Consider the following 17085-nt stretch of genomic DNA (forward strand, 5'->3'; position numbering starts at 1 on the left):
TGACAACTGATATTTGATAAGGACAAATCTACATTTGCCTCTCTGTTGATTTCTTTGTCTACAAGATTTCTGTCCCACTTTTCATAGGATTACCAAAGCAAGTTGCAACAATTATGAATAAACAATTTTTTAAATGATTTTAAAAAATTATGAAAAGTAAATCAATTACTGCCCAATTGTATGAGATTTCAATTCGAAGTGGTCAGTGGGCTATGTGAATTTGGTAGCAGTATCACTGAACTTTGTCATGGGCCAGGTTCAGAATGCACATTATAGATAAAACTGTGAAATGATGTAATTTTACATGGTTCTCCCCTTGGGAGAGGATGATAGCTAACCTGGGGAATGACCCTCCCCAGTAGCCAGAGGTAGTTGTTCATTTTCCACATGCAGAGTGTGAGGGTCTCATTGTGCCCTCATACTATGATTTTATTTGTTTTTATACATTGTATATTTTAGTCTGGAATTGTAAGCCACCTTGGGCATTTACTGCAGCATAGGTAAGGTAGGGTATAAACCTTTTAAATAAATTTCCTGGACAACTGCTTGCCTTCATTCCAGATAAACACACTTTACTAGACTCCCACTTGTGGGGGCAAGCCCTTTTCCTTAATAAAAACCAAAGGAGAACTTAAAAGACTATAAGTAGAAGTAAGAGTGTGAGGGAATTTCCTTGTACTATCAGCCCACAGGTGTTCCTCTTCATCAGCTTCAGTGTTGTTTTCCTGTCAGATTCTTGTCTCAGCTTCTTTACTGAGACATATAATGATTCAGGGTGCAGTCACATAGCTCCTTCTGTGCACATAGGTGCCACTTCTGAGACTGGAATAAAAGAATGCTTTGGTTCACTTCAGTCTCCTCAGTGATTTGGACTGCTGTCAGATGGGCACCTCCCTATTAGCCACTGTCCCTTTCTTCCTATAGGTCTTTTATACCTATTTAGGGGTGCAGTAATGCCACAGGATGTCTTTCTGCCAGCAAGATGCCAGAACAGATCGGAGGCAGACCAGATTGCTCCACTCTCCCTTTCCCTGCAGGCGCTCGTGCAAGGTTCCACACACACAGGGCTGGCTGCTCCCAGTCCCTGCAGCCCCCTGAGCAATCGTGTCACTGCCATCCCTCCCCCCCCCCGCTCCCGCTCAGACTTACTGCAGGTTTCAAACTCCCGGAGAGTTTGAAAATCGCAATCCTAAGGGTTCTCTAAAAGATCAGAGAACAGGGAGTAGAGATTATTCTCTAATAGTGTCAAGTTATCCAACCTATCTTTGATCTTCAAATGCAGAGTATGTCATACAAATAACCATCAACCATACATGTGGTAAGCCTTTTTTAAAAAAAAATGAAAGATGACCAGATTTCAATAGGAGTTTCACAGGTCCTAAAATTCTTTCAGGTGGGCCTTTTAAACAGTCTTGCAACAACCTTTCTCTGCAGGCAAGTGCCAGCCTTAGCCAGTGCTATCCAACCAGGTTCAAGAGCCCTGGAGTTCTCATATTTCCAGAGGTTCCTAAAAGCTGCCACACTCATCAACCTTCCCATAGTTCAGGGGTAGTGACACCACAGCTTGTGAGCCACATGCAACTGTATCACATATAATGTGCAGCTTGAAGAAGTCTGTTGGCCGAGCTCCTCTTTGCATCAAAATTAACCTATTTCTGCCCATCCCACAGGTGTACACATTTGATGCACATATGCAAAATTGGGCAGAAATGACTTAATATAAACAGGTACTGTAAATAATTTTTTTTCACTCTTTATATTTACTGGGTATAAACTGATCTCCAGTAGATTAAAACATAAGTTTAATGGTAACTATAAGAATGTAAATGCTAATTTTAATACTAGAGGATTAAAGAAATTTTGGATCAGCAAAAATTACAGTGGAAGTGTGCTGGTGACTTTGTCATGGTGCAGGCCAGTGCTGACAATGTCAGTTTTACTGGACATGTTAAACCCATCAAGCAGTGTGCCTCAGACAGCCATTTCTCAGAGCAGCCTTCCCAGGAAGCTTTGCTGCCTACAGCTGTAGCAGAAGCCCTGCAGAGCTGAAAACTGCTGCACACTCCAGCATGGATGGGCTTTAGGTATTGGTGCCCTCTCCCATTGCCCTTCCTCACAGCACTCTGTTGGCTTCTCCTGCAAGACCAAAGAGGAAGCTGCTGTCAAGAGTGCCAACAAGGAGAGTGCTCTGTATATGTATGTATGTATAGCCTCACTTAGCCATGCTCTGTGGACATGTAGGAGTGAAATTAGAGAATGTTGCAGATCAATGCATCAAGTTAGCAGCTCCATTCAACTGATATTCAGAAAGCATGTGCTGTTTCTCTTATTTGCCAACAGGAGGTGCTATTGCTTTATTTAATTCCTTTTGTCTTGGACCATAGACTGTATAGTGAGAATAAGAATGGTCTTGTGTGGTGCAAAAATCCAATTAAATATACATCGAGTAGAGGAACAGTGTAGTTACACATTCCTGGCCATACATTTGCCATAGTTTCTTCAGATATTGTTTTCTATGATGCCAATTTTTTCATAACATGTTCTAGTACAGGGGTCTCCAAGCTTTTTGGCACAAGGGCTGCATCATATATCTGACATGGCATCAAAGGCTGGAAAATAAATAACAAAACATGGAGAAAAGATATGCTGAGTTTGATTGAATACAGTAAGTGAATGGAGATCAGAAGGCAAAATTGACCTGCACAGGAAGAGGAGGGAATGAATTCTGTAAAAGAATTGAAAAAATCATGCTAAGTACCGCATTCAGCCACTAGAGTGTTGACTGTAATGGAATATATTTCATTCCATTCCATTTCATTCAGCCCTGCTAGTGGCTGAATTCGGTACATACCCATGCTTGGAGACCAGGAAGTGCATCCTTTGAGCTATTTTTAGCCCCACAAGGCTGGGGAACCTCATGGGCCAGATAAAATTCTCCAGAGAACTGTAGGTAGCTCGCAGGCTGGGGGTTGGAGACTCCTACAGTCTCCTTATCTGGGGAACAAAGGAAGAACATAGTGAAAACTGAGGCTTGCTGTACTGGCCCTGGTAGACCCTTCCCAAATCTAACTGTACTCCTCAAGTACTGAAATTCCATTTTTATAGGAGCTCTATCTCCACCAAGGGGGAAATACAACTGAGGTTATGAAGGGAACCTCTCAAACCTATGGAAAATAAGAGGGTTTGACACATCACAGCAGGCTATATCTTTTCCTTGGTTAAACCCACTGAAAGATCATTCTTAGCAACTACAGCCTAGGCATATTTACTGCATTAAGCTCACCACCCACAGCTGTTGACCCAGGGCAGCCCAACTATCTTGCCTTCACTGGCCAGAGAGCACTCAGGTATAGCCTAGTGAGAGAAAAACCAACAAGGGACAAAGTTCAGAAAAAATGCAAATATAAGATTGAGACAAGACTCCTTCTAGCTTAGTCAAAAAATTTATTAGAAAATGTTCTAAACTACATAGAACTCTAGAATATTGTTTCAGCAGACTTTATTTCAGCCTGATGTGACAGACACCCAAAGTTAGATAAGTCACTGTGCTAAGAACTTTTTTTAAAGTTGCAATATTTAAGCCACATGCACAGTGAAAGACTGAAAGGAATGCTCTAAAAAAAACAACCCTACAATTTCATCAAATGCCAATTTATCCATCTTCTCATTGTAATTTAATCAGTCTTTGGGTGTGTTCCTGCCATTTGGTAGCTTGCATTACGTCTGTCAAAAAATGGCGATGCCAGGAGACTTAAAAAAAATTTCATCAATAGCCATAGAAATATAGAACTCTTACAGACTGATCCTGTACACGTTTACTCAGAAGTCATATTAAATTCAATGGGATTAACTCCCATGTATGTGTGCATGGGACTGCAGCCTTACTAGTTTTCACAGAAAGACAGAACAGGCTAGGCCAGTCCAGGTATATATGTATCTTACATCAGTGAGTAGGTGCACAGTAAGGTGGCTGGCATTACCATTGCTGATCCACTAGCAGTAGGAGAAAGGGGGATGTGCTATTAGTCTATCACTAAATAAGCAATTAGCACTTAGACTAAACACTTTCTGATGAGGGCAAAACATTTTTGACCATTTTAAGGGCTGCATATTTAGAGATTAAATTTTTAAATATCAGATTTCTGCATTCTAGTCAATATTCTTAATTAGGATAGTTCACTATACATCTCTGCCACTGTCACACTGTAGGAACACGAGCAACAATATTAAACAGACCTCCTAAGTGTTTAGTAGGAATATCTCAGTATGGTGCACCATGCAGTTTCTTTTTGAAAAAAAGGCTTTATCTAGTTCCTGAAAGTGTAACAGCAAAAGATTAGTTGTAGCTTAGGGCAGAGTTTTTGGTGTCTTAACCACAGGCAAGGTTGTGAAATTGGCCCATAGGCTCATACCCTCCTCCTTGAACTCTCCCCATCTGTTCCAGCTTCAGCAGTACTGCCTAAGGCAGAGGTGGCCAACCTTTCAACTTTAGGGCTCATGGACCTTTAACTATTGTGTAGAGGAGGGAATTTCAGCCAGTGCAACTTATCATTTGCAAGATAGCAAGCTGCTTATGCTGACATTCCCTCTTCTATACAATTGTTAAAGGTCCAAGAGCTCTGAAGTTGAAAGGTTGGCTACCCCTGGTTTCAGGTTGCATCTGCATTAAACTGAAACTAATCACAGTTAGAACCCATAATCAGAAGTGGGTTTCAAACACTGCTCTAAAGCTAAGATTTGAGATTTGTACTCAACTTGGTGCAGATTTAACAGCCAAAACAAGAACTGAAAAGGGAAGTAGTGTTCAAGTTTGAGAGGGAGCAGGAAGAAGCACAAGACTAAGAAACACTTCTGAGCTCTACATATATCAAGTGCTACCACTAGTGTGTGTAAAAATTTCAAGTTCAATAATTAGGAGGATGCAATGAAATCCTCTCTATGTGCAATTAAGATTGGCATAGCAAATCTGCAATAGAATCTCCCCCTCCCTCAATGCTAGGCAGTTTGGGCTGGAAGGTAATTGAATCTCAAACTCTTTTCAGAAGGCCGAAACCTGGTGCAACAGTAAAAAAATGTATCTTTACAAAAAAAGATTCTGTAATATACATCATTAATTACAAATAAAATGCAGTCAAACAATTCACTATCTCTGAAATAAATCATTATTTTGACATCTGTCATGTTCCGTATCCCTATTTTATCCCAAGTCTTGGATCTTCAGTGTCACCTGATGCTAGGGTGAGTACTCCCAGGAAAATGCGACCAAATGATGTCTCCTCTGCTTTAAACAGGAGACTAATCTGTGTACAAAGCATAGAATCCAGTACAGCTGCCACAGTAACACACTGGGTAGATGACCTGCACTGCAATAATACAAAAGGACCATTAAGCCAAGTCCCTCTTATTTCTTTGTCTAAAAAGGAAACATGACAACTTACCTATACCCAGAAAGAATCTGTGCAAAATCACCCAAGACAGTACAACTAAGATATGCTTGCTGATTCTCTAATCTAGAAACTGCACGACCTTCACTGCTGTCCATTGCATAATGCTTGGGATAATCTCAAAGATAAGACTGTGTGTGTTATAATACAAGCTCACAGTTAAATGAACTTCATAAATTATGTTGTCAGCGTGGTTGAATCCTTGTTACACTGTACTACACTTTTACTTCATACACATACTACAGAGAACTGCTTATACTAGATCAAAACAGAAGGTTTGCCAGAGATAATATAACTATGGCTATTAAGCAGTTTACCTTGAATGTGGAGTAGAAGGTTCTCTCGTTGTGCTGAAGATAAAACCAGAATGCGCTGTATTGAATAATACCAGACAGCTGCAGGTGGGCAGTTAATGCCCCACTATAAAAACTAAGCACAGAATATCTTTCCAATGCATTGGGATACACATAAGGTATTCTTACAAACTACGATGGAAGTTGTGCTAACTGTAGTTGTCTGCACCATGCATCTGGGAACTAAATTTAGATTAAATCCAACAACTCAAACAAGAACTGAAAAGCCACAAAAAAAAAAACCAAGCAGCATAGCCTTTATTTGGTGTTACACTAGGAAATCTATGCCCATCACTCTGAGCAACGAAATTTACTTCTGCAGGATTTTTTTTGTTTAAAGAGTACTATTCAGACAGTGCGCTCTTTAAACACACATTTTCAGCCAATATACTGAGGCAAAACACTTTATTACAGAATTTGAAATGGGGGGTGCATGGTGGCAGGAGGTTAAAAAAAAATCTGCCTTGAATTTTTTCCTGGTCTGATTTACATATAATGTACATACCTGTGTCAAAATCATGGTATTCTGACAAACATCTGTGTCTAATGCACTACTGTCTGAACCAAAATGCTGTACACTTGTGGCATTCACACAGTTGTATATTACTAGAGGGGCACTCTCCTTTATTCCTTTTAGTTTCTCTTTACATATCCTTTCACAAAAGGATAAAGAAGTTACAGCATTAATCTATATTTATTTATAACAAAACATTATACACTATATTGAAAAATAATTTTATCAAAATCAGATTTCAACCACTATTTTTAGTTTATAGTCCATGTCAAAATTGCACTTTACAGACATCTTGATGGTTTTTTTTTCAGTCTATGCTTATTTCCTTTCCACAGACATGACTTCTTCTGGATTTTTCTTCCGAGAATGTTTGTATTTGTCCACATAAGCTTTTACCAAATTTGCCACTTTTGCAGAATTCACTTCTCCACTCTTGCTGTGACAAACCTAAAATAAGAATTTAAGAGAACAGGTCACCATTAACGTTTTTAATCAAGAGAGACCATACCATTTAACATACAATCTCACAACAAAATGATTTCCAATTAAGAAATATTTAGTGAAAAATAAGCTTTATTAATGCTTTGCCCAGTTCCTAGGAAAACTGTATCCTTACCATAAATAGTCACCTAGTAGCAAGAGCAACATAAAAGGAGAAACAGCCTGATAAAGGCTCCAGCATGACAGTAGGGAGGAAAGCCACTGTAGTCCCAACAAAGGTGAAGAACTTCAAGGTACAAATAGCCCAAATCAATTACTTCCCCCCAACCCTTCTAAGAGGCTCTCCAGCAAGATCTAAAGTTGTTTCTCTTCAGTCTTGCCTTCTGAAAATGTGGTTCATTTAATATTGCACATCAATTTTAATGCTGGTTTTTATAGGGATGTTTTTTACGCTAACAGTTTGCATTTTGACTTTTTAAGGATGTTTTAAAGTTTGCATTGTGATTTACAGTTTAGAACAGGGGTGTCAAACATAAGGCCTGGGGGCTGGGTGCGGCCCGCAAAAGCTTTTTATATGGCCCTCAGGCACTTAGCTGCTGAACAATGCTGTTACTGCTGAAAGGGAAGTTCACTTGAAAATTGAGCTCTCCCCTATCTTGAAATATGATCCAGATTTGTATATTTTCTCTTTTGTTATTTGCAGCTAATGAATTCCTAAGTGTTTATTTTTGGTTACGACCTTTTTAATGACATCACTTCTTGCCTAATGACATCACTTCTGGCCCTCAGCAGGCACCATGAATGCTATGTGGCCCTCCATATGAAATGAGTTTGACACCCCTGGTTTAGAATGTAGTAACTTTGATGGCTCTGTAAGCCTGTTCTTTGGGAAGAAAAGGATACAAAATGAGTAAACAAACACATGCTGTGATGCAAGATATATATATTCTGTTTAGGGCAAGGCTACTTTAAATAGCTTCATCTCCAAGGTTTACTACTTTTCCTCCAGCTTTCTATGCTCTGCATTCTACAGAATTACAGAAACCAGATTTTTAAACTGTTCGAATAAATATTGTTCGATATGCAAAGACTCACTTTATCAACTGCTTTTCTCACAATCTCTTTGTATTCTTCTTTAGTAATGTCTTTATTCTGGTAGAAAGGCTTAATAGCCAGTTTCACCTCTTGTGCAGCTTTTTCCTGAATTAGTAATTTCTAGAAATAAAAAAGCACACATTACTTAGAAAAAGGAGCACGTATCCCAACTTCTTTAAAGCTATTTAAAATAAGGAACACAAAGATATTACAATTTGTATGATCATTTAGGATAAACATTATTACTGAAATCCAGTCTATTCCACTGACTATTAATACTACAGACCAGAATGGACTTCAGTAAAAGTACTGTAAGTGGTCTAAAGTGTGTTACCCCCCTGTTTGCTTGTGGTAAGCAATAACTACCTCCAGGCAACCAGGCAGGAAGCTTTACACAACTTGGCCTTTTCCCCTGCCTCCAAGGTTTTAGGCCACAACCAACGAAAACAGCATGCACAGCTGAATGCACTAGTGAAGTGCAGGCTTGTTCACAAGACAGATCTAGAAACATTTCAGTTTTTCACATTTATGACTGTTTCAATACAGGTATAACCTAATGATGCGATGAGAAGGGTCCTTTAGATCAAAGGAAAAAAGATGTTTAACAATAGCCTCGTTAACGGGGGAGAGGGCAGTTGGTAGACAATCCATCAATAATCCTCTCTACAGGCACTTAGAACAGCCTCAGTCCCAGGCAAGTGACCCCTCCCTCCCCCCCTTCTTTCATTCTTCCTGAAAGAATGCAAGTCATTATCCCCTCCTCCATTCTTTCCCTGTGCTGGGCTCCTGGAAAAGAGAGCAAAGCCTTTCTAAGTGCCTGGAGAGAAACCAATTGCCTCTGTGTGCATTACTAAAGGTCAGCAAGGCTATTTTTAAATTCCCTAGCAAAGGGACATTGTTTTTTAAATGGATTTGCTTTTGTTCAATTTTTGCCATCCATGTGAGTTCTGCGAAAGGAACCTTCATGAGTAACAAGACTCAACCTGTACTAGCTCAGGTTCAATTTCTTAGAAAGCATAAAGGATGACAAATACGAAAAGCTATGCACACTGCTATTCTCTCTCCAACATTTAAGGTGTGCGATTCTTTTTGTCAATTCTTAGCACTACAGAATTATGCATGTTGCGCTTGGCTGTCAACTTGCCTGGTCTTTCTTCGAGCTATCAGCGCTGGCTTCCACCGTTACACTTACTTTGCTTTCAGCCAATTTTACAGCAGCATTAGAGGTTTTGACGTTACTTGACGAGGTTGCATTACCAGAACTTGGTCCCTGAATGGCTTCCATGCTTCCCAGAGCTGCTGATGGAGCAGGCACAAGGGGTGTGCTCATGTTGTTGGCAACATGGGAAGTTCCAGAAGCAGTCTGAGAAAAAAAAAAAATCAATATGCTACTATTTACATGCAAGGCTGTCTAGAACTTTCAGTAAGTATCAAATTCAATAAACATTTGGATTCAAAGGGCTATATTCTTTCCTATAAAAAAACCCAAACTACATAAAGAAACCAAGATATATGTAGTTACATCTAATGCTAATGAATTAGGCTTAGGGAGAGCTTTCCAGGATGGTCTGAGGGTGGGATGCCAACAAGAGAAGACAATGCTTTGGATTAGCCCTGCCTCCTAGTGTGAGAGGGGCATCTCTAAAAAAAGCACAAATGCCCCTCCCTCCTCTCCCCAGAACAGGAATTCCCAGATAAGAAATTTCCATTTGCCTCCACTGAGTATTATGTCCATTCATTAAGTGTCATATTTTCCAGTGAGCTTCCGACTATTTGTGGAGTATTAAATTATGTAAGAAAAAAGAACTGCTAATATTATAATCCAGGCAAACATACACAATTAGCATAAGACAAGGTAACCTGAACCCCACTGCTAAGTTTTATGACTTTTTTTTTTAACTGAAGAATATACCTGCAACTGCTTTCCATCCAACTGGGAGGCAACATAGTTAACCTGCTGGGATGGCGGTGGAGGCGGTGGGGGAGGAGGTGGTCCCTGAGACACGGGAGCTGCCACCTGGACAAGAGGCACTCCCGTATGAAGATGCATGGGCACCGGTGGAGGAAGACTAAATGGATTGTGCTGAATGTTCATAATAGGAGCAGGAACACCCATAGGATAGGGGAAGATATTCATTGGCTGAGGTTGCGTATTTACTGGTGTCATGACATTCATCTGTGGCTGCAGCATGTTCATCGACAGTTGAGAACTATCACCTTGTTGGTTGGTTTGGTCTTTGAAGTTTGGATCTACCAGAAAGAAAAAGACATTTTAAAAATGTGGTTCTATAAGGTATTATAAAAACACCCAACATCTGTTTGTAAAATCTTGAACCCGAGTTCAGTATTGTGCTTTCTCAGCTACCATGATTTAGTTTTCTTAGTAGATATGACACAACATTTATACAGCACTTACTAAGTGGAACAAGTGCTTTGCATGTATTAATCTGATGTACTCCTTAAAACAACTCTAAAGAAAATATTATTCCCATATGGCAACTACGGAGTTGAGACTGAGAGGCAGTGGCTTGCCTGAGGCTACCTAGTAAGTTCAGGTCGGAGGTGACATTTGAACCTGGGAAGTCTTGACTTGCAGTTCAATCTTTTAGCCATTAACAACATCTTCAAAGGCAAGCACGCACTCTGAAGGCTACAAACAATTCTCAGAAAATTGCTATATTACAGTATACTCCACTTCTAGTAACTGTTTTTTCCACAGAACTACGTAAACTGGAATTATGTCAGCTCAATTCAGCCTAAGGAACTAGATTTTCAACTGTACAGTGCAAATATTGATAGTGTTTCATGATGAAACAGATGCTTAAATAAGATCACTGAAGCTTTAGAGACACAAGAATTCAGTTTTTAGTTAGCATGCAATGTGAAGCATGTGTGATATGATAAAGAAAAAAGCAGAAAACTACTCTCTTTACAGTTTTCCCAAATGAGTAAGATGATAGTTAGGTTTTGGGGGAGAGGTTGCACAGGAAGTAGCATTAGCCAGAAATTTCTAGAATTTTTAGACAGAAAACGTTTAAAGCTAATGAAAAATATTGCACTCCCTTTGCAAAGACAGTAACAGGCCTACACTCATTTTGTTGTCGTATAAGTTAGATGTATTCTTGGGTTTATTTGGAGTGCTGAATAAAAAAATGGCACTGGTTTTGCCCAACTGGCTTTAGTTTTGGGGTACAGCATAGCCACCTTTTACGCCAATTCAAGCATCTTCTTCAAGAGGAAGCCATGGTGTCACTTGCTTGAATCAGCATATAAGGTGGCTATGCCATAGCCCCAAAACTAGAGCCTATCAGGCAAAACTGGTGCCATTTTTCTTATTCAGCCAAAGTATCCTAAATTCATTCAAACATCCTTGGCAACTTACAAAAAAGTTGTTTTTTTTTTGTTGTTGTTGTTTTGGTAGGCCTGTGTACTTTAGGTCTATATGCAAGAAACCAATACCTTGCTCAGGTGCTGCTTCTTCTTGTCTTGTCCATGCAGACTGTGGACTTGAAGAATTTCTGCCTCTTCTTGAATAGTAATTCTGCACATCTGCTGGTAAAGTCTTTCTTACAGCCCAGCTAGATGCAGATGTCCACCCAGACCTATCAGCAGGTGAATCAAAAGAGAAGTCTTGTTCTGTCTTACGTTTATATGGCTGATGCTCAGAAAATCTTGAACTCTCATTTCCAGAATTATTTGCATTTCCTGAATGGGGCTTCCTGGTTTGCCAACGATTTTCACTCTGCTCTCCATACATAAAGCCACCCCTGCCACGGCCACCTCTGCCACGGCCACCTCTGCCACGATTTGAACTCCAACCTGACCCAAAGTTTCTGTTCCAAGGAGGACCTGAATTATTGTGCCTATTTTCTTCCCAGTGTTGATTTTTCATTCTCTCTCTCTCTATGTTCCTTGTTTCTGGAACAGAATTTATCCTTTCCATTACCCAGTCTGGGTAGTCTTTTCTATAATGATCAGAAAAACATTGCTTGTCAGCATCTTTGTTTGCACTCTCTCTCTCTCTTTTCATGCTTTCGTTTGGTTTCTCCTGGTCATTTCTTTTATATCTGTCATTTCCTTTGGGACTTCTCCAGCTGTCATTTGTCCACCGTTCTTTCCATCTAGGAGGCGAATAGCCATCCCTCTCATTTCTAGGGAATGAAGGGCCTTTGCTTCTTGGCCTGGATCTGGACCTAGACCTTGACCGTGATTGTGACCATCTTCTCCTACTTCTCTCTCTGACATGGTCTCTTCTTGGACAGTCTCTATCACTATCTCTATCCCTGCTTTGAGATCTACCTTTGCGCCTTGGAGAAGATTCCTTAGCACGAGTCCGAGAAGACTTCCTCCCTTCTCTAGGTGAATCCCTTTTTGGAGAACAGGATGGAGATCTCTGCCCTTCTTTCAGATGATCCCTCTTTGGAGAGCAGGATGGAGATCTCACTTCACTTGGAGGATCTCTTTTTGGAGAATGAGATAGAGATCGCTGCACTTCTTTTGAAGTATCCCTTTTAGGAGAGCGAGAAATCCTGCCTTCAGTCACAATCTCCCTTTTGGGAGATGGAGATTGAGATCTTCTCCCTTCTCTTTTGGATGGGGACCAAGTTGTTGATGGAGAATGAAATCTTGATCTTCTAGTTCGAGTCTTTTTATCTTTTTTGAGCTCTGAAGAGCATTGCATTTCTTCTTTCTTGTCAGAAGAACTTGGAAAGGACAAAGAATGTTCAGTATCCTGGCGTAAGGAATCTGCCTCTTGTTCTACTTTACCACTCACTAGTGGCTGGTCTATTCGAGATTCATTCTGGTCACTGCTAAAGGAGTCACACTCCATAGCTACTATCTCATTATTGTCTTCACTAAAATATTTAACCACTTCTGTATCTGGTACCTTGCGTGATGTATTAGTTCTAGATTCGTCTCTGGTCTGCTCTAAAGATTGGTTAAAATTGTTATCCATTAACATATCAGGACCTTTTTCATCATCTGTATTCCTATTTGCTCCTTTTTCTTCAGGTTTAGCCTCTTCCATGTCCAGTGACATGGGAATCTCCTGTAATTGGCTTCTGGGACTATCTAGTGGCTCATTTTCTATTGACACCAATTCTGTTTGCTGAGACAGTTCATTCTCAGAGGAATGGCCAGCCAATAGTACCTCTGGAATCTCATTCCTAGGCATCTCCAAAATTTCATTTACTGTAGTCACAGCCTCTGGTTCCTGTAACAATTCATTTCTAGGATCAGGCAATGATTCTTCTGCCACAGACACAGATTCAAGTTCTCCCAAAAATTCACTTTGGGGGCTAGACAATGGTTTCTCTATGACAGATCCCATCCCTACCAACAGTTCTTTTCCAGGACCCATCAACATCTCATCTGCCATTGCCACATCCTCTGTTTTTTCCAGCAATTCAATTCCAGGTCTATCCAATGGCCTATCTGCTACTGCCAGTTTCCCTGGTAATTCATCCCCAGTGCTACTTAGTTCCTGAAGCTCAAGTGCATGTATTACTGTATCATCACACAGTTCTTCTCTAAACGCACTTTCAGGGTTGTCCGTTTCTTCAACAGCATTTTTACAACAGCTCAGATTTTCAAACTGAGTATCATCTTTTATTCCACATGTCTCAGTGTCTTCCTCTGGGGTGAGCAAGGGAGGTTCTTGAAGATAGGAACCAGTGTCTAGGATGTCTAAAGTATCTTGCCCTTTATCAAAGTCTTTTGTAGGTTCCTCACTTTCTACAAGATTCTCAGAGGTTTCCAGGCCATTAGTAGATTGTGTTTCTAAATCATTTTTGTGACTAAAGCCAGAGCTGCTATTTTCAATATCTGGCATATTGTCTGGGTCCACCAGCAGAGTTTTGTCTGTTTCAGATTCACCTTTTTCTACTATGTCGCTAGATTTTTCATAACTTCCAGAACTTCTCAGTCTTTTTTTAACAACTGGTTCCTGCTGTTTAACTCCTCGTTTACCCTTCCGTTTTGTAGGCACCTTCTCAGATTCCGCACAAGTAGCATTTACAAATGAACTACCATCACCGCTGGCCTCACATCCAGAACTGCTAGACCTTGGAGAATTCTGAGATTGACTCGAAGATTCTGTTTTAACATTTCGGGCAGATCTTCTTCTAGGAGTAGTATCTGAAATCTTCCTTCTTGATCCTCTTGTGCCAGCGGTTCCAGAAGTTTGCTTTTTCTCCTCTCCTTCCTGGACATATGTAACAACATGTCCTTTTTTAAAAGACCCTGATATTTAAAAAATGAAAATATATTTGAAACAAGGAGAACACAAACATGACTTTTTTACTTGAAAAATGCCCACATACAGTTCTATGTTAGATTCTGTCCCCTGCTCTCTTAAGACTCTGCGTATTCTCCACATCTAAACTTACCACCATGATAGATGTCTCCCAGACTTTAAACCGAAAACCCACTTCCTCCATTAAGCCATTAAACCCATTAACAACAAATGAAACAAAGCCCAAATATATGCAAGTGCATTTGGCTCACATTTACCCCTTTGTACCTTATAATCTCCCCATTCCTCCCAATCTCAATTCAGACTACAAACCGCATGTGGCAAAGGCCCCTCTTCTACTTATGCTGTTCTGCAGTGCACCAAAGGCATCATTGTTTACTGAAAAGCTCTGGAGAAATTTTAAGATGGAAATTAAAAAATTTTTATCTGTATAACCCACAGCCCACAACTGGTTCTCATTGATAGAGCTGAGAATGACAAATTCTTTAAAATGTCTTGTCAATATCAAAGTTTTTTACTGTAATGTAACCAATAACATTTACAAAGGAATTTTCCTCACCGAAGCATATATTAGAGGCTTAAAAGCAATGTCATGTGCATGTAAAAACTATCCCTTTCTGGTACACAGAGGAAGGACAGCACAGGCCTCACTATTGCCTTTGTCAACCTAATGGAGTGGTCCCACAAGACAGTCTTCCTATTCTTGAGAAGACACTCTCACAGACTCTCCATGAACAGGAAAAGATGCAGAGTTAGGGAAGAAACATACTAAGTATTTGATAGTATGGACACACCACCTCAAATAATAGATGCTCCAAGTAAATGACTTTCCTCCATCCTTTGTGTGCGCACATTCCAAGAGATCCAACAATAAACTGAGGCTAAAATAGAAGCCCATAGTATTCTATTTACTGTATTTTATTATAAGCAGTCTTGAGGCAGTTTTATGACAATAAGCAAGGTAACTGAAAGGACTAATGAAAAGGAGATGGTTCAGCTTCCTTTGGCATTATGTATCAGTTTGTGCAGTGAAGATGGCTCATATGGATGCTCAGAATGACATTAGCTTGGAGCTTATTCAACCATAGGTCACTCTGCTCATTATATTCAATACCTTGCACATTGGAAAAAGATGTGAAATGATGGAAGACAATACAACAGAACCTTACAAATGTGGATCCTCTTCAAAAGCCAAACATTCTACCTTGTTCCACCTCACCCCATTTTGATAAAAATGTTGTATCTAATTGCGGTCTAGAAAATTTCACATTACTGTAAGTCAATGTGGATTCTTCACTTACCTCTTTCCATAGGAAGACAGAATAAAAGTATAATTAAACAGAAATTATTCTATAATAATTCTGCATTTGTAGCAAAATATACTTTTAATGTTTACAGGTAAACATTGCTTTATATAAACTATAAATAAAACTTACAAAAAAAAATTACCAAAGTTTTCCAAAGGCGCAGTACTCATTGGAAAGAGAGTTCCCAAAGTAGTGGAAACTAAAGCACAGGGGTCCGTTTGTGTTTCATGGCATATGGAAGGGATTCTGTATGAACAACCGATATAAAAACAAGAATTAAATGAAGAGTTCTAGGGGAAAAAAGACACCCTGTTATGCCACACAAGAAGACATTAATTTGAGAAGTAATAATGAAAAGCACAAACTAGAGATGCTCTTGGATTTCGAATTCATCATAGCAAAATGCCATACTGCAGGGCTTTTCATACTGGGGTGTTGCGATGCCCCAGCCAGAGAGCCCTGGCCACTTTCTCCTTAAGGGGTGGAGGCAGAGGGGAGGCAGCAATGCGATCCCCAGGTTCGCGTTGCTAAGGGGGCTGCAGGGACTGGGATGCACTCACCAGTCCCTGCAGCAGCCTGTCAGGGGTGCGGGGAGCCTTGCGTGAGTGTCTGCAGGGCTCCCTGCAGCTTAAAATGTGAAAGTGCAGCAATTGCACTCCTGGTTCTGCGGAGGCAGAGCACAATAGCTCTACTTTCACTTTTTAAGCTGCGGGGAGCCCTGCAGAGGGTCACGCAGGACTCCCTGCACCCCAACAGGCTGCTGCAGGGACTGGTGAGTGCATCCCAGTCCCTACAGCTCCCTTAGAGATGTGATCCTGGGGATCACATCGCTGCCTCCCCCCCCCCCATAAGAACTTACTGCGGTTCAAACTCTGAGAGTTTGAAAACCGCTGCCATGCTGGTTTAGAGGATTTGAACACATCTGAAAGTTCTGGAGTCCAGAGCAGGAAAGCAAACTTTTTACTGTAGCAGATAGATATAAAGTGCTACTTGTTTGTGACCAAGCTTGGACTGTAAACATCTTTTCTCCTTGTAACTGTTACCTGATCCCACAAGATTCCTAGTGCTTGTTTTATGTATGTCATCTCAAAACAAAGACAAGAATTACAACCAGCTTTTGTTCTCCATAATTTGCTGGTTCTAAAGTTTTAATTATTCCAAAGTCAGGACAAAACAAAACCCAAAGCCCTGCATCAACGATTTACTTACTTAATGAAAGACACTTTTCTGTACTAAAAGTAGATTTAGTACAAGGAATTTATTTTATATACTAATCATATGTAAAGTGAGGTCAAGTCAGAAAAGACAGTACAGTTTTAGGATTGCAGGAAAAATGTGATTATAATACTTGATAAATGCTTTTATATACTGTAACAAGGCAATATAGTTTTGCTGCTTTCATTTAATTTTTTTCATTTGTCCTTAATTGATTGTTTTACCTTGCCATTCTTGCTAGCACAGAACATGACAGCTCCAGCTCTCTTCTCTTGCGTCCAATAATTGGGTCAATTTTGTCAATCTCTATACTGGAATATAATTATTAAAAACATTGTAACCTTAAGTGCACATCTTTACAACAATTTTCCTTTGAAAAGATTAACAGATAAAGGTGCAATAAGAATATAAGAACATAAGAACATAAGAACAGCCCCACTGGATCAGGCCATAGGCCCAT

The 17085-nt window shown here is 40.0% G+C and overlaps 1 protein-coding gene across 1 annotated transcript in view; it reads right to left on the reverse strand.

Annotated features, from left to right (window-relative positions):
- Positions 1 to 6033: 6033 nt before the first annotated feature.
- The window catches only part of SCAF11 (SR-related CTD associated factor 11), a 35371-nt gene continuing 24319 nt past the window's right edge, over positions 6034 to 17085 (reverse strand). Inside the window, exons 9-15 of the mRNA XM_066634118.1 lie at positions 16850 to 16936; positions 15553 to 15656; positions 11307 to 14090; positions 9760 to 10097; positions 8992 to 9210; positions 7848 to 7967; positions 6034 to 6758 (exon numbers count right to left, since the gene is read on the reverse strand). Of these exons, the coding sequence (XP_066490215.1) occupies positions 6630 to 6758; positions 7848 to 7967; positions 8992 to 9210; positions 9760 to 10097; positions 11307 to 14090; positions 15553 to 15656; positions 16850 to 16936 (3781 nt within the window). The 3' untranslated portion in view covers positions 6034 to 6629. The remainder of the gene's footprint in view (positions 6759 to 7847; positions 7968 to 8991; positions 9211 to 9759; positions 10098 to 11306; positions 14091 to 15552; positions 15657 to 16849; positions 16937 to 17085) is intronic.

The sequence above is a fragment of the Tiliqua scincoides genome, chromosome 7, assembly GCF_035046505.1.
Source record: "Tiliqua scincoides isolate rTilSci1 chromosome 7, rTilSci1.hap2, whole genome shotgun sequence".
Taxonomy (NCBI): domain Eukaryota; kingdom Metazoa; phylum Chordata; class Lepidosauria; order Squamata; family Scincidae; genus Tiliqua; species Tiliqua scincoides.